General features: G+C 42.0%; 1 protein-coding gene across 2 annotated transcripts in view; it reads right to left on the minus strand.

Annotated features, from left to right (window-relative positions):
• Nucleotides 1-526: 526 nt before the first annotated feature.
• The window catches only part of LOC308281870 (uncharacterized protein), a 27,474-nt gene continuing 1,101 nt past the window's right edge, over nt 527-26,899 (minus strand). Inside the window, exons 2-8 of one of the 2 annotated variants that reach the window (XM_080722199.1) lie at nt 25,769-25,822; nt 25,516-25,560; nt 17,042-17,185; nt 6,874-7,059; nt 6,431-6,577; nt 3,676-3,784; nt 527-820 (exon numbers count right to left, since the gene is read on the minus strand). In XM_080722199.1, the coding sequence (XP_080578325.1) occupies nt 679-820; nt 3,676-3,784; nt 6,431-6,577; nt 6,874-7,059; nt 17,042-17,185; nt 25,516-25,560; nt 25,769-25,822 (827 nt within the window). In that variant the 3' untranslated portion in view covers nt 527-678. Of the gene's footprint in view, nt 821-3,675; nt 3,795-6,430; nt 6,578-6,873; nt 7,060-17,041; nt 17,186-25,515; nt 25,561-25,768; nt 25,823-26,899 lie in introns of both variants that reach the window. The other variant, XM_080722198.1, reaches the window with a different exon arrangement.

A 26,899-nucleotide genomic window follows, 5' to 3' on the forward strand; every position in this document is an offset into this window, starting at 1 on the left:
ATGTGACGGGGTTGAAACGTGACGTAGTGGGGCCTATGTGACGGGGTTGAAACGTGACGTAGTGGGGCCTATGTGACGGGGTTGAAACGTGACGTAGTGGGGCCTATGTGACGGGGTTGAAACGTGACGTAGTGGGGCCTATGTGACGGGGTTGAAACGTGACATAGTGGGGCCTATGTGACGGGGTTGAAACGTGGCGTAGTGGGGCCTAAGTGATGCGTTTTGCGTCATCATTTGTGTTCATGGATGCGCTGTCAATACAAAGAAGCCTAGATGCGTGTTCATGTTTCTGGCCCCAACCATTAAAAAGCTGCAGTACCTCAAACGGCCACCATGTCAATTTGGCTTCAGGCCTCCCCCTGGTGTCTGGGGACTTGCCTTTGCCACGTGTCACTCCCTTTCTCTCCCCCCATTTCCTGTCAGTCTACTGTCCTTTCAATAAAGGCATAAAAGCCCAAAAAGAGAACCATTACATAAAAATAATGGTAATAATAATGTTACAATAATGATTGATTGAACACGGTAAAACCTTTATTCAACCTCTGTTTATTAAACAATGATATTAATCCATGTTTCAGTGTTTATTTAACAATGATATTAATCCATGTTTCAGTGTTGATTTAACAATGATATTAATCCATGTTTCAGTACAGAGGTGATACAGTGACCATGAGGATTTCACTGAACAACTCTTTCACACATCCAACGGTAAGAGGTAGAACATGGATAGTCATACCATCCTCTATTAGACCCTCCACTATTAGCATAGCCAACACAGTCATGGCCTCCTTTGCCTGTAGGGTAACCAGGATACCAGAACCTGTAGAAATAAACAACATGTCATTCAACACATTTACAATGATTTATTTGATCTTTAAATGTTTATTTTTTAACTCCTTAAACCCTGGAATCTCCATTTGGGTCATGTTACTATAGATGAACATATTGTGAAAAAGAGTTTAATCCTGACCTCAAATGATAATGTAGATACTATTTAGAACTGTCTGTCTGTCTATTCCTTATGGGATTATATAATTTGAGTTCCCAGAAGTTCTTTTTTTCCTCACTAGGGGGGCGAGAAGAACTTCTGGGCAGAACCCTTTATATCTCTGGGCCAGAAGTCAGCCCAGCTCAGAATCTGAGTAGAAGGAAGTTGTACAAGTATGGTTGCCTGGCTCCAGACCATAGACCCGCCCACTCTCTGAGCGGACTGCTTCTCTTGGTCTGGTGTTGTAATATGAACCTATAGTTTCTCTGGTATAAGGCAGTACCAGGCCAATGAGAGTCAGAGCCTCGGAGGTGGTGGTGGGCCTAACGAGACAAGCCAATCAGGGACCCATTAAAGCTGTGAACCAGTTTGAGAAATCGCTTACAATGGGGACAATGTCAGACTCAAGCTCCAGCGCTGAGTCTGAAATCAGGCTACAAGTATGGGTAACCAGAGGCACAAATGGAGGGGGTTACCTATGTCTCCAAAAGCCCACATATGAATGAATGAATGAATGAATGAACTTTATTTATATAGCACATCTTCACAGCACGAGTGCACAGAGTGCTTTACAGATACACAATACTCAATAAAATAAACATAAAAAAGTAAGTAAGCTCTACAATTGCAGAGATACAAGGTAAAAAATAAGCTCTACAGTTGCAGAGAAGACACCAATAAATTAAAAACACCTACAATAACATAGAAAACAAAAGAACAGTGAAAACAGGGACGCCTATAGGTGATATCAAGTTAAATCCTCCAAGACTAAGGATTATAAGACACCAAACATGAATAAACAATACCACATTCAATCACTGGAGATTGGAGACTGCACAACAATAATAATACAAAGAAAAGAAAAAGGAAGAAAAGAAAAGAAAATGCCAAAACAAAATAAATATACCTCACATGTTTTCATGTTTTCACATACTTTTCACAAGCATAACTGCTTTTTATCATAACAAATGTTCTCAATTTTGGTTTTTGTGCAATATATCCTGGGACCATTTGTTCTGATATATACTAGGGGTTGACCGATATGGGATTTTCATATTCGATCTCGATATCGATTTGTTGTGATCAAAGAGGCCGATAACCGATATTAAAGTGATCCCTGATTAATACAACAAATATGTCTTAAAACATTATAATTGTCCTCTATAACTACAATGTAAAATTAAAAACACCTTAAATATTTTATTTCTTCTGGAAATAGCTAATCTTTCACTCAGTAGGGGAAATGCCTGTCGCAAGTTGATGATGTCATAAATGTCATGTGTAATTTTTATGGCATGCATGTGCAAAAAAACAAAACACAAACACATTTGAAATATTGATTTGATGCTCATATTAACCATAGGAAGCATTAAGTTTGTTATTATTTTCACATGCATGCCATTAACTCATACAGGGCCAGATTTCCAAAATATGAATATGAATGTGCGCTTATAACGCCAGGAAATAGCTATTTTGTATCCCCCCAGACCACCTTAACCAGACCACCTTAACGAATGCACGTTCATCATACCATACCACCAGATGACCACTAGAGACCACCATACACCATACACTGACATGGTCCCGTGTTAAGCCTGTTTAAATCCACATAACAGGATGAGACGCTGACTTGGTCCTCATTGACTTAACATGGACGGGCCGCCGGTCACCATTTCAGCTCAATACTGTTCAATTCGTGCTTGATCGTCTCAAACCACCATTGGTATGGGCATCGGGACGTATATAGATGCCACACAGAAAGTTTCAGAATCAAAATCCGACCTAGTGAAGCTACGTGAGGGTCGGATGGTTGCATTGAGGCTAACGCTAGCAGAGGCCTGTTGTCAACAGGAAGCCCTGGTTTAAAGGTGACGTCATAATCGTATCCTTTTTTTTCACGGTTTACGTGTGGACATTAGCTGAGGTAAGCTAACCATTTCGCTCCGTCTATAAACACATATTAAAATCTTAAACAATGCTTTTATATAAAAGTCGCTCCGAGTCGCTCGGCACCAAACGCCATAGTGAACTAGTCGCTCGTAAAGTCGCCCGGCGCTAACTGAGTTAATTCCATAGGGATAGATCACACTTGACATTTATGACATCATCAACTTGCGACGGGCATTTCCCCTATTGAGTGAAAGATTAGCTATTTCTAGAAGAAATAAAAAAATTGAGGTGTTTTTAATTTTACATTGTAGTTATAGAGGACAATTATAATGTATTAAGGCATATTTATCGTATTAGTCAGGGATCACTTTAAGAACCGATATGCATTTCAAGTATGAAACAAACAAAAAAAATACCCCAATTTGATATTGATTGATTTTTGGTAAAATAAAAGCCCTACTTCATCATACAAAAGTGTCACACAAGTAGTGAAAATAGCCCATCTACAAGCAGTGTGCTTGTAGATCGGCTATTTTCACTATTTTAAATCGTTTTTAAAATAATAACTCAAAAAGAGAAGGTTTTGGACAAGGTTTCCACCTGACAATGATGATATAATGTAAGGGTGCGTGTCTCGGATGAGAAAGAATATTCATGGGGTGCCCTGAGACAAAAAGGTTTGGGAACCCCTGCCCTATAGAATATAGGCTGTAGACTAATATTTGTCATTTTTTTACACATTTATTATTATTATTATCATTATTATTAGCCTATTATTAATGAAGGTAAAGTCTTACGTTGGTGAGGTCACAGTTGTTCCATCAACCCATGTATAGGATCCTTCTGTGTCTCTGTCAGTCAACCCAATCCACACATGGGTGCCGGCGCCGCTGTGAACAACAAGGTCAACAAGGTCCTGGAAGAAAATCTTGTGGTTACTTAAAGCTACAATCAGTACGTTTTAGAGGTGAGCAACGATTCATTTCTTTAATCGCGATTAATCGCACTCCGATCCTGGAGTTAATTGTGATTAATCGCAATTAAAATGGCTCATTTGAAGTCTGCCAAAGGCATTCAAAATATGTGTGTGCTACATAAATAATGACCAGAAGTAAGTCCTTGAGAACGGGGTTCTGTTTATTCAATTAAACATGAAGCTCAAGGTGCAAACAACCTTGGTCTTGTGGAGGTCTCCATTGGGAAGCATTGGACATGCATGCAACTCGTTGTGTGTTGGTAATGACAGCAGTCAAAACGTGAAAGATTGAAAAGAAACTTTTTAGAGCACTCTCGATCTCGGACACAGAACGTCCATGCAGTGATCTTGAGTAACTGTTAACAATTGAATATAGGAAAGCTGAAGTCTCATTATCAAAACTAGCACAGCACACAGGTGCAGCCAATGACAGTGTGACATTAACATGCACATTGAAGTGAACAGACAGACTTTAGCCCCTCCATGACCAGGCGTTTCAGAGCTACGCTGTTTTTTGTGAAAAGAGCCGATCTACAAGCACTGCTCCTGGCCTCCAGGGGGTCCCCGACCGGGGGTCCACGGAGCCGCTGCCTAGACAATACATCTGCGCAAAAATATCAAAGTGAAATTCATAGCTTGCTCACTATCTAGATCCAGCTCCCAGACCCAACTTTGAGAATAGCGATTAACGTTATGTTTTACTGCAAAATATTTTTTACTGCACAATATTTTTAACGCTGATATCGGCCCAGCTATAATATATATATATATATATCCATCCATCCATCCATCTTCAACGGCTTATCCGGAATCGGGTCGCAGGGGTAACAGTTCCAACTGAGACTTCCAGATTTCCTTATCCTGCGCAACTTCCTCCACTCCCTCTGGGAGTATACCGAGCCAGGCCAGTCTGGAGATATAATCCTTCCATCTGGTCTTAGGTCTGCCACGGGGTCTATACATATATATATATGTTACAGGATGTTTGGGTAACGCAGGACGTTCTATGTAAGAGCGCTTGTTTTGTCGTTCACCACACACCAATCACCACCAGGTGGCGACGACAGCCATTCACTAGTGAAGGCGCTGACGTCACTCGTTTGCGACTTTATTTACTAGCCTAGCCTAGCCTAGCCTAGCCTAGCCTAGCTTAGCCATTAGCTCCATTGTAGTCACTTGGACAGGGCGTTTATCGTGGGCTTGCCCAGGCCTTACGGCCTGGGCATAAATATAACGATTGCATTCACCACGGCTTCGTAACTCGCGCGGCCGGCGGAGCGCCGCGCGAGTGGCCGCGCGAGTCGCACCTGCGGTGCTCGGGGGCGAAGAGCAGGACCAAGGTCCGCTGGCCTGCGCGCCGCTTGCAATGTCGTGGACAATCGAGCGGCTCCGCCTGGAGGACGTTGCTGTGGGCGACCGCTTGTTCCGCCCCGTGCTGCACACCGAGTGCTCCGTTTCTCGACCGTCCTGTTTCTCTAACAAACCGTGACATATATATATATATATATATATATATATATATATATATATATGTGTGTGTCCCAATTTGGCTGGGAGCCAGTCATTGGATTTTTATTCATTTTCATTTTTTTACATTTTTTACTACAAAATTATATATTGGTTGTGGAGATTGACCCAACAGTTTTGAAGATATGGCTTATAGAATGATGCCATGCTGAAATACTACTTTTGAGATATTCAAGTTCTAAATAAATGTCTAACCTGCAAATGACCTGACGATCTCTCACATTAATTAAAAAAAGTCTTATTTACATGCAGAGTTAAGCTCTGGCGTTTAAGTGAAATGTAGCCTGAAATTTATGAAATTTTTTAGTGGCTTTATCACATTTTAGTGAAAAAAAAAAATGTATTTTCAGTCCCTGTCTAAAGCTGTACTTTCCGAGATGACTGGCTCTCAGTGAGATTGGGACACATATATATATATATATATATATATATATGTCACGGTTAGATAGAGAAACAGTCCGATCGAGAAACAGAGCACTCGTCGTGCGGCGCGGGGCGGAACAAGCGGTCGCTTTGAGCCACAACAACGTAGCGTCGGCAGGAATGATAGTGCCTCACCCCACGGAGGTTAGGGTTAGGGTTAGGGTCAGCACCTACACTAGTGAATGGCTGTTGTCGCCATCTGGTGGTGATTGGTGTGTGGTGAACGACAAAACAAGCTCTCTTACCATGATCGGACTGAGTTACCCAAACGGACTGTAACATATATATATATATATATATATATATATATATATATATATATATATATATATATATATATATATATATATATATATATATATCCTTTGGTATCCTTTGTTTATTGACAAACAGAAAATAACTACACAAAAACCAAGCTATAATGACTAAAACTAAGACTAAATATAATGACATTTTCATCAAATAAAACTAGACAAAGATCAAAATGTGCTGACAAAATCAACACCACACACACACACACACACACACACACACACACACACACACACACACACACCACACACACACACACACACACACACACACACACACACACACACACACACACACACACACACACACACACACCTGTTTCTCTTGGCTGTTCACAATCATCAGGTCAGCTTGTCTGGTTTTACAGAATCGTCTGCTTTCACCCCAGGTTTTCTTCTCAGTAGATGCAGAGAGGTAGTAACACACTCCATCAGCATCATCGTATGTGAAACCATCAGTCTCTAAAAACAAAAAGAATAAAGTTATCCTATATTTCTTATTGTTGTTTTGGGTGAGAATGCAATCCTTGTATCACTTGTTGTATATTTGATGTTTGTACAAAAAAGCTGCTAATGCTATTATTGTAGCACTTTATTGCCTTAAATGCTTCATTTGAAAATAAAATAAACAAAGTAAAAAATAAAAAATAAAAATAAAAAGTCAGTCACGCCAGCATTTTCTTCTCTCCATTTGCTCAGATTAATGATAAATGATTAACATGATGTAACAGAGAATAAAACACTGATGTCTCACTGACCACACAGCCTCTTCAGCCTCCACTTCCGGTCTTCTGCATTTTCAGTGACTGGGTTGCATGTGGAGTTCAACTGTTGATAACTGGACTGAAGCTGATCAAACTGGGTCTGAAGCTGATGGTTACTGGACTCCAAGTCACCATAGCGTTCAGTCAGGTTGGCCAGGTTGTCTTTCACCAATTCATAGTCTGTAAGAAGGAGAAGCAATCATAAACCATCCAGCAATACACTGGGTTTGACCCAGATAATTCACATTATAGACTCTATAACTCTATATCTACATATAACACATTATAAACTCTATAACTCTATACCTACATATAACACATTATAGACTCTATAACTCTATATCTACATATAACACATTATAGACTCTATAACTCTATATCTACATAACACATTATAGACTCTATAACTCTATGTCTATATATAACACATTATAGACTCTATAACTCTATATCTACATATAACACATTATAGACTCTATAACTCTATATCTACATATAACACATTATAGACTCTATAACTCTATATATCTATATATAACACATTATAGACTCTATAACTCTATATCTATATACCAGTAAGACTCCCTAATCGGGAGATTATCTCCACAAATAGGCCAAAAGTTTGTTTTACCAATTATCAAGACATACGGACAGTTGACAGTTTGCCATGGTTACTCATTGAAGTTGAATCTCCATATATGGAGATAACCTACGCATCACACTAAGTCTGACCTCACCAGCCCATATTTGGGCATGAGCAACTTATGTATCCATATATGGAGATATGATGACATCACACAGTCCTCAGCCGATGATGTGGCGTGATGTCATACAATACACAAACGAGCCCTACAGTATAAAGGGGCAATTCTTGCCAGGAAAGAAGCATTTCTTCGACTCAGACCTTATCGCCAGGGTTGGCTTATAGCAGCTGTCGGTAGATAATGCCGGTCTTATATAAGGGTCATTTGTGTACGGTGTGATGTCATACTGATGCTGAGATATGAGCAGGGCAAAGGTGTGACGTGTGACGTGTGACGTGTGTGACGTGTGTGACGTGACGGACGTGACGGACGGTCGGTGGAGGTTTTGATACTAAACTGCGACCTTACGGTCGCAATAACACATTATAGACTCTATAACTCTATATCTACATATAACACATTATAGACTCTATAACTCTATATCTACATATAACACATTATAGACTCTATAACTCTATATCTACATATAACACATTATAGACTCTATAACTCTATATCTATATACCAGTAAGACTCCCTAATCGGGATAAGCGACCGTCAGCGAGTTGTGACATCACTTCCTGTACAGGGCGGCTACACGAAATGTGGATAACACTATATATGGAGTGTGACGATTCAAGGCATCTCGGTTAAGTTCTTACCGGACACCACTGCATCGGTTATCTCCATATATGGAGGGATGTGTTGGTTATCATGCACCACGGTGTGTCAGCGTTTGTAGCGACTCCGTCAGTTATCCTGCTAACAACCTAATTTTAAGTACTTTTTAGTGTGTTTTAAGTATATGTTTTTAGTGTCACGTCTACTTTAACTCTCTGACACACATATAGTTGCATGTTTTAATCGTCGGTCACTTTGATCGTCTGCAATCATCATTCAAACGGCGGCTACACCACCGCCGCTGTCATCTACCTGGAGGTACCAGAGGACGACCGGTGTCGGCGTTCGGGGCTATCATGCCTTCACTCACCTCCTCTCCGGACTGTGAATTCTGCCAACACCAGGAGCAGAAGATCAAGGAGCTAGAAGTCCGCATCTCACTCCTCCATCAGATCCGAGAGGACGAGGAGCTATTGGACACGCTGACAGCTGCATCGGCGCTTCGAGTTGACACCATGTTACCGGGACCGCTGAGCGAGCCTCCGGCTGTGGATCCACTACCCGGCGGCATCTTCACGGTGGAGGAATGGCCCAGTCTCGGTGGCGGGGCCAAGCAGAAACGGCCTAGCTCCGGTCTCACCGCTGCCGCGAACCCCTGGCGGCCAGTCCGCCGCTCCAAACGCGGCAGGAACAACTCGCGGGCAGCCTCTCCACCGATCTCCCTGGGAAACAGCTTCGCACTGCTAGGGGCACTCCGGGAAGATTGCCAGTCTACCCCCAGGCCAAAGAGGGTAAAGCGAAGGAACCGTAGAGCCTCACCGCCACCTGCTCTACTGGGGGATGTTGACCGCTCGCTTTCATACAGCGATGTGGTAGTCCCCAAATCCATGCGCCCTGGTACGCGCGCCGGAGTAGCCGGGGATGTTGACCCCTCGTCTCTCAGCGAGGCGGTAGTCCCTGGCAGGCGCCCACATACTCGCCCTGGCACCGTCCACTCCACACCTCTATCGCCGCCGTGCACAGCTCCACCGTTGCATCGGCCTCCTGTGGCATCTCAACCGTCCTCCATGCGCTCCGCTGGGGTAAAAAGTAAACGGTCATCCTCCACAGCTCCTTTGTCCGTGAATAAGATCCCCGGTTTCCCTGGTCGGTCCAGCTCCCTGCACACTCGACCTCTCCCTCCACCAATAAAAGTGCTGATTATCGGTGACTCGATGGTAAGAAACATCAGGATCTCCAATGCCATAACTTATTGCTATCCAGGTGCAAATACGCAATTCATCCTCAGCAGACTTCCCATCATCCTGGCTTCATTACCATCTACCATTAGTAAGATTGTCCTGCACGTCGGTGTCAATGATCGTCAGGGCATGGATACTCGTAAAAACTTTAAAGACATTCTCGACCTCCTCCTCAGCTGCGGGAAACAGGTCTTCATCTCTGGTCCTATTCCGCCGCTGCGTAAAGGGGAGAGCCGCTTCAGTAGGTTGCTAGACCTGCATTACTGGCTCCAGTCTATCTGCTCTTCGTGCAATATGAACTACATTCACAACTTTCATCTGTTTTGGTCGCGTGATGCATTCTACAGCCGCGACGGTCTGCACCCTAGCACTTTGGGGAATAATTCACTTTCACTTCATTGGCAACGCACTGTAGAAGCCCATGTTTGACTGTTGGTCCGTCGCACAAAAGGGTCCGGGCAAAACATGGTTATTTCCGCCCAGCCTCAGCTCTGTTCCACTACCTCCGTTGTTGGTACTACGTCTGCCCCCTGGCGGCCGGACGGACTTACTGCACCCATCTCAACCATCATCACACCACCTCTCTCATCCTCTGTCTTGCCTTATAGCCCTATACCTGTGCTGATTACAGATAGAATCCTTTTGCACAGTTTAAAGCGGGATATTTCAACTTTTAATTTGATTACTGTCCCTCTGTACCATAGCAAACACAGTAACCGAAAGCAGCAACCTGTTAATGCAAATCCATCCAGTTTAAAAATGGCATTAATTAATGCCAGATCCGTCGGTAATAAGAAGTTTATACTGCGGGACTTCTTCTCCTCCCATATGCTGGATTTTCTCTTTTTAACAGAGACATGGTTAAAATATAATGACAATGTAGTATTGAATGCTATGTGCCCAACTAATTGCAAATACATTAGTGATCCTAGGCCCTCTGGTAGAGGTGGTGGGCTGGCTGCTGTTTTCAATCAACAGTTTAGTTGCCGCTCCATGGATATTGGCACTTTTAACACATTTGAGGTGCACATGTTTAAGATAGGTAATTTTAATCCATTTTATTCTATTTTAATCTATCGTGTGCCTGGCCCAAATAATGGCTTTTTAACTGAATTTTCAGAGTTTTTATCCTCTGTTGTAGTTAAATATAGCCATGTTTTATTTTCGGGCGATTTTAATATTCATGTAGATGTGGCTTCTGACAAATTTGCTGTTGACTTTTTGCACCTCACTGAGTCTTTTAATTTAATACAGCACGTTACTGGTTCTACACACAAACATGGCCATACCCTGGACTTGGTTTTTACTTTAGGTTTAAACCTCAGCACCCTTTGTATTGATGAAGTGTTTGTGTCTGACCACAAAGCCATTCTTTTCACTGTTGTTTTTAATGTGGTCTCTCAACCAATCTTGAAACGCTCAATCAGATCTCGCATTCTCAATAACCACTCCGCTGAAAAATTCACTACCACTTTCAACCAGCTCAGTTTGGCTGTGTCATTTCCCGCTCAGACGAATGACCTAGTTGTCAGTTTTAACACTTTATGTTCCACAGTTTTAGACCTGGTCGCTCCTTTTAAAAACAAATCAATTGCCACTTTTAACACATCCCCTTGGATCAATGACAACATTCGGACCCTGAAACGAGCCTGTAGGAAGATTGAGCGAAAATGGAAAATGAATAGATTAGATGTTTATTACCTACAAATGAAAGAAGCTCTTTTACATTTTAACCAGTCAGTGAAAGTGGCCAGAGATGCTTACTTCTCTGATCTGATTAATCGACATAGGAATAATCCCAGAGCTCTGTTTTCCACCGTTAACAGACTAGTTAACCCGGCCCCTACACCGGTTCCAGTTCACTCAAACAATGATTGTGAAATGTTTTTATCTTTTTTCTTAAATAAGATAACTATTATACGAAACACAATTTCTCCTTCTGCTACACCCACGGTCGTTTGTCCCACCCCTTTGTCTCTTTTAACGGATTTTGATCTTATCTCCCTTGAACATTTACATGGAATTGTGTCCAAAATGCACCCTTCTTCTAGCCCTCTTGATTTTATTCCATCTACTATTTTTAAAGATGTTTTTAATACTATAGGTCAACATGTTTTATCCATTGTTAATAGTTCCCTCAGCTCCGGTTGTGTCCCTGACTATTTTAAACACGCCGTCATCCAGCCTCTTTTAAAGAAACCTAACCTTGACCCGCAACTCCCCATGAACTACAGACCGATATCCAAACTCCCTTTTATTTCAAAAATTTTAGAAAAGGTGGTCTGCGAACAATTACTTTTAACCGTTGAGAGCAACGACATATTTGACAAATTTCAGTCCGGGTTTCGTAGAAAATACAGTACTGAAACGGCACTCCTCAGGGTCTCTAATGACATTCTCATGCGTGCGGACTCTGGGGAGTGTTCTGTCCTGATGCTTCTCGACTTATCGGCCGCATTCGACACTTTAGATCATGATATTCTTATTGACAGGCTTAAACACTGGGTTGGGCTAAATGGCACTGTATTACAGTGGTTTTCCTCTTACTTAACCAATAGAACTGTTGCAGTGTCAATAAATGACCATGTCTCTGCATCAGCTCCCCTGAAATGTGGCGTGCCTCAGGGATCAATTCTTGGCCCGGTTCTTTTTTCTCTTTATATGCTCCCTCTCGGTGTTTTAATTCGTAGTTTTAATGAAGTATCTTATCATTTTTATGCTGACGACACCCAGCTATATTTTTCTTTTAAATCTTCTGATTATAATAAGTTATCAATTTTAAAGGATTGTTTATCTTCATAAATGATCCCAAAACTTTCTTCAATTAAACCCAGACAAGACAGAGATCTTGATCTTAGGACCTGAGGGTATACATGATGAAGTTCAGCACTTCATGGCTCCCTTGGGTGCAAACTTTACCAGGACCTCAAGAAATCTCGGCGTAATCTTCGACCAAAAAATGAGTTTCGAACCTCACATCAAGAAAGTAATTCAAACGTGCTTCTTTCAATTACGGAACATTGCCAAAATTAAATCATTACTAACTAAACAAGACCTAGAGAAGCTCATCCATGCATTTATTTCTTCGCGCTTGGACTACTGCAACTCATTGTTTTCCACCCTGAGTGCCTCCTCCATCCATCGCCTCCAGTTGGTCCAAAATGCAGCGGCCCGGCTTTTAACTAGCACAAACAGAAGTGCACATATCACCCCTGTACTTTTAACCTTACATTGGCTACCGATACAATGCAGGATCGTTTTTAAAATTCTTTTAATCACTTTTAAAGCTCTACATGGCATGGCTCCTAAATATATAGCAGAGCTACTGCATCCCAAGTCAAATGTGAGGGTCCTTCGATCTTCTAATAAAGGCCTCCTGGCGATCCCGTCAACACACCTTAAAACTAAAGGTGACCGTGCTTTCGAAGCAATGGCTCCCAACCTTTGGAACGATTTGCCTTTATCTTTAAAACAAGCGGTGTCAGTCGACTCCTTCAAAGGGCAGTTAAAAACGTACCTTTTTCGTAAACATTTTCATTTATAAATTGGTTTTATCTATTTTATCTATTGTTGATTTCCATGTATGATGTTTTGTTTTTATTTACCATGTTGTTGCATTGTTTTTATTGTGATGTTGTTGTTTGACTTGCTCTTTTATTGTACAGCACTTTGTAACATTTGTTTTGAAAAGCGCTTTATAAATAAACTTACCTTACCTTACCTTACCTTACCTTATCTCCATATCTGGAGATTCAACCTTCAACGATTTTGACATCTTGTTACTAATCTGTCGGTAGATAATGCCGGTCTTATATCACAACCTCCACCTCTCACGTCATACGGGCAGCCATAGTTACACCTGGAATGTTGAATCTCCATATATGGAGATAACCTACGCATCACACAAAGTCTGACCTCACCAGCCCATACTTGGGCATGGACGACTTATATCTCCATATACGGAGATGGCCATATATGGAGATACGATGACATCACAGAGTCCACAGCTGATGATGTGGCGTGATGTCATACAATACGCAAACAAGCCCTATATAAAGGGGCAATTCTCAGCAGGGAAAAGAGCATTCCCCACTATGCCCAAGTATAGATTTCTAGGTCAGATGGCCCATGGAGTTTGTGATGTCAAACCTAGCAACCCAATATAAACAAACCTGATGTCAGACCTGAAGTATCCTTTTATACCCATATATGGAGATACAGAGATCTCCATATATGGGTATATCAGAAAGCCCATATATGTTCATATACTGATGACATCAGGAATATCCATATATGGGCATAAAAGGGACAAGGACTTACAGTTAAGAGATCTCCATATATGGGCATAAAGGGACAAGGACTGTTACAGTAGATATAGAGATGTCCATATATGGGCATAAATGAACAAGGACTGACAAACACTGAGATCTCCATATAACCTATGGGAATATAAGAGACGAGGACAATGCGTAGCATTGTGAGCTTGTAGACCTATTTTCTAAATATTGTTGTACATTAAAAACTTGAAATGGGTCGTTCTGCATAGTACTTGGGATTTGTTGATGTAAATGTTCACATAGAGTGTAATAATTGGTAAAACAAACCGATTAGGGAGTCTTACTGGTATAGGGCTTGTTTGTGTATTGTATGACATTGTATGACATCACGCCACATCATCAGCTGTGGACTATGTGATGTCAGAGTGATATCAGCTGTGGACTCTGTGATGTCAGAGTGATGTCAGCAGTGTGATGTCATACTGATGCGGAGATATGAGCAGGGCAAAAGTGTGACGTCACACGTGTCACGTCACACGTGTGACTCAGGGACGGACGGACGGACGGACGGACGGACGGCCGGTGGAGGTTTTCATACTAAACTGCGACCTGACGGTCGCAATAACACATTATAGACTCTATCACTCTATATCTACATATAACACATTATAGACTCTATAACTCTATATCTACATATAACACATTATAGACTCTATCACTCTATATCTACATACCAGTAAGACTCCCAAATCGGGAGATAAGCGACCAAAAATCCAAACTTTGAACAGGTATAACCCATGCCCTGTTTGACCTACAGCCATGAAAACTCCATACATATCCTCATGCTGAACAACTTTAGTTTTTTTTTTACTTTTGACCTAAGACCTATAGATCTCCCACTATTTTGAATTATACGAAAAACAGCTGCAACAACGTTGATAGATATGAATTATGATACATAATTGTATGATGTGTGTATGAGGCTCATATGACCATATAAGGTTATATTATATGAACTACTGTCTGAACTGAGTATAGGAGACCATGTTTTGGTTGTACTGTAAGTTCAGGCTAGTGGATTACAGGTCATGGTGACTGTGGTTACCTTGACTACGAGATCATGTTTTTTTGCGACCAAAGGTCGCATATACTCTGAAAAAAACGTGTCGCTTGAGTGACCTTCCTTCCTTCCTTCCTTCCTTCCTTCCTTCCTTCCTTCCTTCCTTCCTTCCTTCCTTCCGTAACCTTCCTTCTGTACGGGAGTGATGTCAGTGTGATGTCAGCGCCCCGTACTTCCTGTACGGGGCGGCTACACGAAATGTGGATAACACTATATATGGAGATAGTCCAGTCCATCATGTCATATGGGACTACCGTCATAGACAGTTGCCAAAAGAGAAGGATACACAAGACTAAGAAAGACAAAAAAAGAGAAGAATAAAAAATAAAAAAAGGAGGAGGAGGATAAAGCTACCAAAAGGAGAGAGAAGAAAGGGTGGATGAGGTACAATGTGTCTCAGAAAAGAAAATGTAACAAGGAGGTGGCAACGGGCGGCTAGATAAAGTTATTAGGCCTGGATCCGACTTTAAGTCGACGCGCAAGATTCCAGAAGTGTATCGCTTATTCGCTCTTGTATCAAACTGGTACTCGAAACGTTCTTAGAATGTAATATATATTTTCTAAAGTAAATATGGGGGCGGCTGTGAAAAAAAGAGAAGAATAAAAAGAAAAAAAGGAGGAGGAGGATAAAGATACCAAAAGGAGAGAGAAGAAAGGGTGGATGAGGTACAATGTGCGGTATCCTCCTTGTCAAGCTCGGCGTTGGGCATTTGGACCTATACATGGAAAAATGGAGCGAACCTGTTTGGCCTAAACATGGAGATGTGGTACAGAATGACTCATATATGGGCATAAAAAGTATGTCATGTGACATCACTTCCTGTACAGACAGTCAGACAGACAGACAGACAGACAGCCATTGACTCCGGCCTAACAATGGCTACTGTCTATGACGGTAGTCCCATATGACATGATGGACTGGACTATCTCCATATATAGTGTTCTCCACATCTCTATGTTTAGGCCCTATCGCTCACACCCTAGGTGGGGTTGGCGATAGGGCCTTTCTGTGTGGAGTTTGCATGTTCTCCCCGTGTCTCCTAGGGTTGATACCCTCACAAAAACTCCCCCAGAATGACAACAACTAGAATCGTCAGAGAAATGCTGTGGTTGGCCAGATAGTCAAGAATTGGCACGGGCGAGGTCGCATGTCACCCTGAGGTCGCATTCCACCCTCAGGTGTCTTACTAGTACTGTATCTCTGTCTTCTTGTTATGATATGGGGACCAATCAATGAGCCCCATGATCTAACTGTCATATATTGTATTCTTTATATACTGTATTACATCTTTGGAAGAGAGAATTACCAAGCTGCCACTAGGATGGTATGCTCACTGTTTTGTCTCTTTGTCTGACTCTCTTCAAATACAGCAATTTATTGATTGTCCTTTGGCTTGTCTCTGTCTTATTTTGGTTATGGATTTCATCCATATCTTAATTAATTTATCTAACAGACGTACAGCTTGTAAGCATCAGGCGTTCGGGGAAAGAGCAACACTAATGCTATCCTCCAGGATGACAACGCTCGCCCCCACAGAGCCAGGATCATCAGAGAGAACCTCCAGAATGTGGGAGTGGAGAGGATGGAATGGCCTGCCGTGAGTCCAGACCTCAACCCAGTTGAACACTTGTGGGATCAGCTTGGGTGAGCTGCACGTGCTAGAGTGACCAACCATCCTGGTTGAGGAATGGGATGCCATCACACAGGTTGGTGACCAGCATGAGGAGGAGGAGCCAAGATGTTGGGACTCTGACACTTGAGTGTAAAATTAATAAAGTGTACACATGGCCAATATGTGTTGTTTTTATTTTCCGTATTACTGTGGGAGAGTGCAATGTTCAATGCTCCAAGCAACAAAGGTGAATACAGTATTACAGGCCATTTTGGCAAATTTTGGGTCGGTGCTATACCCACACGTTTGGTTGTATTGCTCATTCCACGAATGCCCGATGCTTACAAGCTGTACCTCGTTGTAAAGGTGATTAGTCAACGTCAACGATAACTATGATAAAACACAATACCGATTGGTATTATTAAAGAACAGATATAATGGACCGAAGTCAAGTTTCCTTGCTTCATGTGCACGGTTTTATGTGTATCTGAGGAATGTCAGTCTTGACAGCATCAGTTCAGACTTTCTTTTTTTTGTTCCTCAATACCTTTGTGTTTCTGCAGCTTCTCAATAACTTCTCCCATCTTGGCTTCAATAACTTCTCCCATCTTGGCTTCAATAACTTCTCCCATCTTGGCTTCAATAACTTTTCCCATCTTGGCTTCACTCGCAGACAATCTGGAAGACATATCTGGAAAAAAACAAAAAACAAAAAAAACAAATATATATATAATATATATATATATATATACAGGGATTGACACTAAGGCTTGCCCACCTGCCCCCGGCAGGTAAATAAAATCTTAGGGCAGGTGAAGTTTGCTTTCAGGTTGCCCGACCGGGCGAGTGCTTGTTTGAGAGGGGACGGAACCGTCTATAAACACAACACCAGATATTTTTCTAAACACCTGAACGTGGCCAGAACACTCTGTCTTCGAGTCTGTGGAATGTAAAATAAGAGCATCGTTGACCTATAATGTGATGTTTTCACTGTTGCTACACTTAAATATATAACCCATAGTCATATTCAATCATAGCTAGTGTGTGGAGATATTTGTATAAAATTGTAGATGACATTTTTATCGCACAGCTTCAGAAAGTAAAAAAGTGGTTAAATTGAACGGTAATTAAAATGTTAGGCTACCCATCATTTTATAACAGACAATTTTCGGGCAAGTGGGCATGACCCACTTGCAAGTCGAACATGACCTGTACTTGCCCGACGGGCAAGTGCCTCTGAGACCTTAGTGTCAACCCCTGATATATATATATATATTAGGCTGGGACTTTAACTGCTTAATTGCGATTAATTAATTACAGAAATTTAACACGATTAAAAAAATTAACGCATTTCAATCGCACTTAGTTTTTGCAGCACAGAACCTTCAGTTTCGGGCATACCGATCATAGCGATGCACCAACCAAGAAGAGACAACAAATGCAAAGGGAGAAGTAGCCGATCAGAGTGCTTTGCTTGGCCCAGTGGATGCGAAATTTCGATTTAAAAAACTCACTCATTGATTCACTCGTACAACAAAATGTGTTTTACTTGAAAAAAATGCTTCTCCGGTCAAATATCGATTAAAATGTGATTAATTGCGATTAATTAATCACAGAGCCTGTAATTAATTAGATTACAATTTTTAATCGCATCCAAGCCTAATATATATGTATGTATATATATATATATATATATATATATATATATATAGATGCATGATTATATCGGTAACATATCGGCAAGGGCCAATAAAAGCCATAAATCGGTATGGAACTGATGTCTCAACTAGAAGCAGTGCTCTTCCAAGCACAGGTCTCCACCAGGTCAGGTGTCCTGGGGGTGTTATAATAGGCCAATGTAAAAAGGGTGGCATGTGATCTTCGCCAATCTTAGACCTTTTATGGCAATTATTAGTTTTTTGCTCTAAAAGAAAAATCTAAAAAATTGATATTTGATTTTCCATTCTTTCCCATAGAATCGGATTATACTAAGATCCCCAGACCCATTGTGTTCCAAAAATGTGTTTTGGCTATCTGCTGATGGCACTATAACAGGCCAAAATGAAAAGGGTAGCATTTCTTCCTTGACCTAGTGGGAATATGTGAGGAAATGTCACGGTAATCGCAAGCTGCGTTGATGATATGAGGCATTTTGTTCCAAAACGGAGCAATCCTGCAAACTTTGGAAGCCAATATTAGCCAATTAGGATGGAATATGAAAAATCAAACGGATTAGTCTTGATCACATGACTATAGAGATACTGTGTTCTGATTTGCGTGATTGTTGGAGAAAATCTGATGGAGTAAAAGCATCCGTTCTGGAGCACCAGGAGTCGGTGGTCCCCGGGAATTCCCCGTGAGCAGCCCCGTTGGGGTGGTCATTTGGTCAGTTTTGCACATTTGGTCATTTTTTACATCTGGGGGTCCCCCAGGGACCTGGGGGTCCCTGGAGCTCCAGGGGTCCTTGGAGGTTGTAGTTTGGCAGGCAAGGAACGTGTGTGCAAAATTTGGCATGGATCGGGGCAACGGTTGCGGAGATATGAGCAGTAGCGAGGCAGATAAAGTGCATATTACAGGTGAATCGTTCACTTGCGGATACAAGCACCAAAATTGGCACACATACTCCTTAGGCATTGCTCTTTTCAGAAAACCATCTGGCCAAAAAAAAAATCAAGATGGCGGCCAATTTTCATGATGGCCGCCATTGAATATACAGTAATCTTGCATTCCGCAATAAAATCCCATAGACTTGTCCTATTTGAATAATTTTGGTGTCAAATCATACATTTATCACTATGTAGAATCCAAATTTGGACCCATGGACTTACTCAATGGCTTCCTTGTACCATATATCAGTCCCGGAATCTTAATATTCTGCTAATAGTGTGGTGCGATGCGTCCAAAAAACAGCTCCCGTAGGATTTTTGTGCTAAAATTGATCTTTTTGCAGATCCTGGTTCTATAGAGTCCAAACTATGAGAAAATGATGGGTGTCAACTTTTCCGGACCCCCACCCCCTTTCTGGGGGTCATCTAGTTTGGGACCTGCATGCCAGAACAGTACGCCAGCCAGTTAATGTCCAATTTTCTTAATATTAGGGTTGTTTTGTAGGTTTTAAAACATTCTGAGTTCATTTATTACACTTTTGAAGCAGCCAGAATAAGCTTTCTGACTTTTGGTTGGGGTCTTTCCTCACCTGGGACCCCCCCAGATGGACCCCTGAGCCTATCTCAGTACTCGCTCTGCTCCTGCTCCAGAACAATGTCATATTAGATCATAATTGAAGCATAAACTTTTTTTCTGAAAACAAAAAAAAAGTAGTAACAAATACCAGGGGTCTTCCACAGGGGCTTCGGGACCCCTGGGGGTCCTCGGAGTTACTACCTAGTGTGATAAGAAGTGTACTTCTAAGGATTTCTTTGCTAAAATGTATTTTTTTACTGCTTTGGCATTTATAGGGACCAAACTGTCAGAACATGATGGGTGTCAGATTTTCCTGACCCCAGCCCCCTTTCTGGGGGGTCATCTATGTTAGGACCTCGCAGAACAGTATGTCAGCCAGTTAATGTCCAATTCTCATAATATTAGAGTTGTTTTGAAGGTTTTAAAACATTCTAAGTTCATATATTGCACTTTTGAAGCAGCCAGAATAACCTTTATGACTTTTGGTGGGGGTCTCTCCTCACCTGGGACCCCCGGAATGACCCCTGAGCCTATCTCAGTACAGTCCTTGCTCTGCTCCTGCTCCAGAACAATTAGATCATACTTGAAGCATAAAAGCTTTTGTACCTGTACCTGGGCTCTGTAGCTAATACCAGGGGTCTTCCACAGGGTCCGGGACCCCCAGGTGTCCTCAGCGTTACTACAGGGGGCCATCCAAACGGCTGTTTACCCATATATGGAGACCCCCTGGTACCCATATATGGAGGTCCATGTACTGTATATGGAGATATGCTGTGAGAGCCCAAACATGCTTACTCAGTTATTTGTTATGTGAAAGTACTATGATGTCCATGACAACTGACAACATACCCTTTTATGCCCATACATGGAGATCCCTGTCTGTAGAACCAGTCACACAGATATGGGCTGTCTTGGCCATCTGTCTTGGCCATATATGGATTCTGTTAGTGTGGTATGTGGCCAATGTGTCCTCCATATATGGGCATTCCCATATGAAGTCCTGTTAGATATGGGCTTAATATTGAAGACATCAGGGAACTCCATATATGGACCTTGTCATACATCTTGAATCTATGACCTCAGCATCAAAGGCTGGATTGGGGTATGTCCCTGTGACAAACTATTATCATGTCCACTAGGGGTACTTAATGTACATCAAGCAGCCTCACAGAAACAGGACATAGACTCCTGCCCTATGAGCCTCAGGGCTGGGCAGTGGGTTGCCTTTGGCCAAAGACAGAACTTAAAGTGGATTCTGTTCATGACCTGTGTTGCACTCTTGCAGAAAAGAGCAAAGGGATGCTCTTCTTCCATGCCTTCACTGGCTGCGATGTTGTTTCAGCATTCCGCGTAAAGGGGAAGAAGTCTGCGTGGCAAACCTGGAATGTTTGTGATGAGGCTTCTGGTGTCTTCAGCAAACTCAGCCATTACCCACCTGTAGTGGATGATGAAGACCTGAAAACCTTGGAGAAGTTTGTGGTCATGATGTACGACCGATCCAGCACAGCTGAAGGTGTCAATGATGCGAGGTTGGACTTGTTTGCTCGGAAGCAGAGGCCATACGAAGCCATTCCTCCAACGCAAGCAGCACTGAAGCAACATGTGAAGCGCGCTTCCTATCAAGCGGCCTGCATCTGGAGTCAGTCAACAGTATGTCAACCAGAAATGCAGACTCCTGACAACTGGGGCTGGACCAAGAAAGGAGATCTGTGGCAGATTGATTGGACTGAGCTCCCACCCATTGCAGAGAGTTGCCAGCAGCTGACCAAGTGTGGATGCAAGTTGGAATGCTGCAGTCGATGCAAATGCTACCACTTTGGTCTGACCTGCACGGCACTGTGCAGCTGCAGGTGCGAGGTTTAGAAGCGTTGTAGTATAGGCCTACTATACTATTGTACTATACTGCCTAGGCCCTAGGAAAAAAAAAAAAAAAAGAAAAGACAAAAAAAAAACTACCTCCTGCCTCGACGGGATCATCACCTTATCGTGGTGAGGCAGTTTGCGTGTCTCCATGACCCCCAGAGCTATGTCGGCAGGAGTCTTGTACTCCTGTACTCCTGGCAGGGTTACCCAAGTCGAAAAGGTCGAAGAATAGAGACTAGACAAAGAGTGATCCCACGGCGCTATTATATCTACCATGCATTTTAGCCGCGTCAGCCGCTGTGCATTGAAATCCGCTCTGTTGAGTTACTACATTACTACATTACCCCCCCCCCCCCCACACACACACACACACACACACACACACACACACACACACACACACACACACATACACACTATAAACCTCTAACAATACTAAGATATACACTACCACCCATTTTATCCGAGTCAGACATAACACAAACCTCTAATTTAGCAGAATATTAGGATTCCGGGACTGATATATGGTACAAGGAAGCCAGTGAGTAAGTCCATGGGTCCAAATTTGGATTCTACATAGTGAAAAATGTATGATTTGACACCAAGATCATTCAAATAGGACAGGTCTATGGTATTTTATGGCGGCCATCTTGAAAAATGGCCGCCATCTTGAAATTTGATTTGGCCAGATGGTTTTATGAAAAGAGCAATCCCTAAGGAGTATGTGTGCCAATTTTGGTGCTTGTATCCGCAAGTGAACGATTATTTCTGTTATCTGCCCGGCTACAGGGCAAGAGTGTGACGTGTGAGGTGTGACAGACAGACGGAGGGACTGACGGACTGACTTACACTTTGTGCACATGGCCCTCTTCTAGCGCCACCATGAGGCCGATTCTTGCAAAACACATTTTTGGACACTGCTCCTACAATTTTTGCCCTAAAATCACGCAAATCGGTACACAGTATGTCTACACTCATCCCATCAACATGAATCTGTCCCATATAGCGCCACCTCCAGGCCCATTTTTAAAAACACATTTTTGGACACTGCTCCTACAGATTTTGCCCTAAAATCACGAAAATCACTACACAGTATGTCGACACTCATGTCATCAACATGGATCAGGAAGATTTTGGCAAAACACATTTTTGCCCTATTTGTGGAGATAAGTGACCTACGGTCGCTTATCTCCCGATTAGGGAGTCTTACTGGTATTAACACCTCCTCACACAACACGCAGTGTGCTGTCTAGAGGAGAAGCTGACTCGCATGCACTGGACGCAAAAAAAGAGTGTTTTGAGTATTCACCACTCCCTGGTTATTTTATCCACCCATGGCCACGATGCCATTTGGTCCCAACAAAAAGTACTTATTTTTACCGTAGTTCCACTGGGTAAATGCAAGGTACATATTCTAGTTACTGGGTAAACACTTAGTAATTACTAGGTAATTTCATGGAATTGACCCATGCTTTCTTTTACAGTACAGTTCAACTGTAAGGGGTAATTACCTGGGAAAAAAAATTCTAGTTACTGGGTTAATACTGAGTAATTACCAGGTAAGGTCATCCAATTTACCCATGCTTTACTTTACAGTACAGTTCAACTGTAACTACTGGGTACATACATATAATTACCTGGTAATTACCTTCTAGTATCCAGGAAAATACCTGGTAACTACCAGGTAATACACCTAGTAATTAATAAGTGTATTACCAGGTACTTAACATGTAATTACCAGGCAAATACTTAATATTACCTGGTAATTACCTGGTAGTTTTCAGGAACATAGCAGGTGTTTACCAGGTAATTACTAGGTAAAATACCCAGTAAATATTACCTAGTATTACCTAGTAAGTACCTGGTAATTACTGTACTGTAAAGTAGAGCGTTACCAAAATGTTTTATATAGGGTGTCCTCCTGGTGGCGCTATACAAGGCAAATGTGAACAATTCAGGGCAAAAGTTTATCTTTAGCCTCTAGGGAGTGTGCATACAAAGTTTTCCACTTATCAGTAGAGTTAAAGGTAAAAACACAAATTGGCCTGTTATAGCGCCACCATGAGGCTGATTTGAGAAAGTTTAAGTGGCATTTCTTCCTCTGCCTAGTGGTAACGTGCCTGCCCAATTTCACCAAAACTGCACGCTGTGTTCATGATTTGAGCCATTGTGTTCAAAACAAAGTAATCCTGCACACTTTGGAAGCCAATTGTAGCCAATCAGGATGGAATATGGAAAATCAAACAGATCCAAGTTGATCACATGACTCTATGATACTTTCTACCAATTTGCTTGATATGTAGACAAAATCTTTAGGAGTAGTGTCGGCCTCATGGTGGCGCTAGAACAGGTACATGTGAAAACTGGGGGCAGAGGCTCTGAATTGGCATCCAGGGAGTGTGTGTGCACATCATGTTTGGCAGTGACCAGGCCAACGGCACCGGAGATTAGCTGGTAACAGACGGACGGACGGAAGCACGGACGCACGCAGGGACGGACAGACGGACAGACGGACGGACGGACGGACGGACGGACGGACAGGGGCAAAAACATACTCTCCCCCATGCCTTTGGCTGGTGGAGACAATAAACCTGATCATATTCACCGATATAATTGAAGACGCAATAATAATATGCCCAGTCAAGGCTTTGGTGCTTGCAAAGCAGCCAGTCTGCCTGTCTCTTTAAAGGACAACTTTGTTTTTTTACAACAAGGGTTCATATTTTAGATTGTAATTAAAGAATAATAAAAGATGAGTGTTAAAAGTATTTCATTTACTTCTTTCTATTGTTTTAGAGATTCTTATTTCAGTGGTTGGGGGCATGCGTACAAGTGGCAACTGCTGGCTTATTGTGTCTAAAAAGACATATTTAGCCACTTGTACGCATGCCCCCATGCGTACGCATGCCCCACATTTTAGCACGGTAAACGCGATAAAACAATAGATCAAAGCAAATGAAAACATTTTAACACTCACTTTTACTTATCCCTAATTACAATGTAAAATATGAACCCTTGTTGTAAAAAAACAAAGTTGTCCTTTAAGAACAACAGCTGTGCTGAGTCCCTTCCTCCCCCCTCTCACACATCTGGGTGTCACAGAGGCTGAGACTCGTTGTTTTGGACAAAATTAATGTCCATAAAAACTGCCTGAGAGTGGTTCTTGTACATCTTAAATGAGTTAGAGAAGTAATACTGCGGAGGATATATTGTCAACACGACTGACTGTGTACTGTATATTGCAAAAGATCAAAGTTGTCTCCGGACAACATCAATGCTGATTGGCTGAGAGAGAGAGAGAGAGAGAGAGAGAGAGAGAGAGAGAGAGAGAGAGAGAGAGCATGTCCCCCCCTCTCCTGCTAAACTGACTGCTGATAATATAGAATCAATGTTAGACAGTGATAAACTAAATAATATGAACGCAGGGGCGGGCTGGCCTTCTGGCATACAGGGCATTTGCCCGGTGGGCTGGTAGGCTAGGGGGCTGGGGGGCTGGTGGCCAAAAAAAAAGAAAGAAAGAAAAGAAAAAGACAGTAACATACAGTAGCCTATAGTCTACTGCATATTGAGCAATCAAATACAACTTGTTTGTCCAATTTTCAGATCAATATGCTTATTTTCCATTCATTAGATAACTAGCCAAAGTTCTGACACATTTTGGCACTAATCATGTTCATACTCTGCTTGTTGGTGGTGAGAACTGTACGCTAACTTATACAATGTATGGATTGTGTAGTTGTATAGTTATCATTTATGTTGTTGGTAAAAGTTGTGGTATTAAAAGCTTGTGTATTTATATGTGCCGCCCTCGACCCGACGAGTCGGTAGAGTATCTGCGCGCGCACTGGTTGTGGGGGCTGGTCTGGCCAAGATGCCAGGGCTGAATTTTAGTCCCAGTCCGTCCCTGTATGAACGGTCTATTTTATTGTATTCTTAGTGTTTCTTTTCTCAAAAATGTATACAAAATCCACTCACTGGATTGGAGAGTGTCCAGCTGCTTCTGGCAGGCACACCTGTCACCTGTGGAGAGAGAATGAATGAATGAATGAACGAACGAACGAACGAACGAACGAACGAACGAACGAACAAACGAACGAACGAACGAACGAACGAACGAACGAACGAACGAACGAACGTCCGTACGTACGGACGGACGGACGGACAACTGAATGAATTTATTGTATTCTTAGTTTTTCTTTTCTCAAAAATGCATACAAAATCCACTCACTGGATTGGAGAGCGTCCAGCTGATTGGGGATGGCAGTCAACTTGGCAGCAATTACTGAGGAGAGAGAATGAATGAATGAATGAATGAATGGATGAATGAATGAATGAATGAATGAATGAATGAATGAATGAATGAATGAATGGATGAATGAATGAATGAATGAATGAATGAATGGATGAATGAATGGATGAATGAATGGATGAATGAATGAATGAATGAATGGATGGATGGATGGATGGATGAATGAATGAATGAATGGATGGATGGATGGAAGAATGAATAAATGAATGAATGAATGAATGAATGAATGAATGAATGAATGAATGGATGAATGAATGAATGAATGGATGAATGGATGAATGGATGAATGAATGAATGAATGAATGAATGAATGGATGGATGGATGGATGGATGGATGGATGGATGAATGAATGGATGGATGAATGAATGAATGAATGGGATGGATGGATGGATGGATGAATGGATGGATGGATGAATGAATGGATGGATGGATGAATGAATGAATGGATGGATGGATGGATGGATGGATGGATGGATGGATGGATGGATGGATGGATGGATGGATGGAAGGACGAAAAATGACAGAATTCAAAATAAATACATAAATAAATGATATAATAAGTACTGAAATGCAAAAATAAATAAATGTGACAGTATGCGAGTGCAGTGACCCTGAGCAGACTGCCGACCATATTATCACCACCTGCCCTTTATACAGACCACCCTCGGAAGCCAGACTCTTCCACCAAGGACCCTAGCCCCATATAGAACCTCACCCGTCGTAGCGATCGCTGGGACTGCCGCAACAACGAGTTGGAAAACACTCAAAACGACATTTTATCCAAAAAGTAAAGGTAGTTCCGAGCTCACAGACTGTGGTTCACCTAACCTCGGTAAATAAAACATCAACCACGGCGTTGGGAAAACTGTATCTGCTACAATGGGAAAGATGCAGTACTTGCACCTGCCGCCGGGGGCTTTTCTGAATTTAACACTTCCCATGCCAGGCCAAAATGGCCCCAAGGTCCCTGTGCCAGGATTTTGTATGTTTTTCTTTACTATGCAATGAAAAAATAAATGATTTTTTTTTTTTTTTTTAATTCCCCACAG

The sequence above is a fragment of the Nannobrachium achirus genome (assembly GCF_963921795.1).
Source record: "Nannobrachium achirus genome assembly, chromosome: 3".
Classification (NCBI taxonomy): domain Eukaryota; kingdom Metazoa; phylum Chordata; class Actinopteri; order Myctophiformes; family Myctophidae; genus Nannobrachium; species Nannobrachium achirus.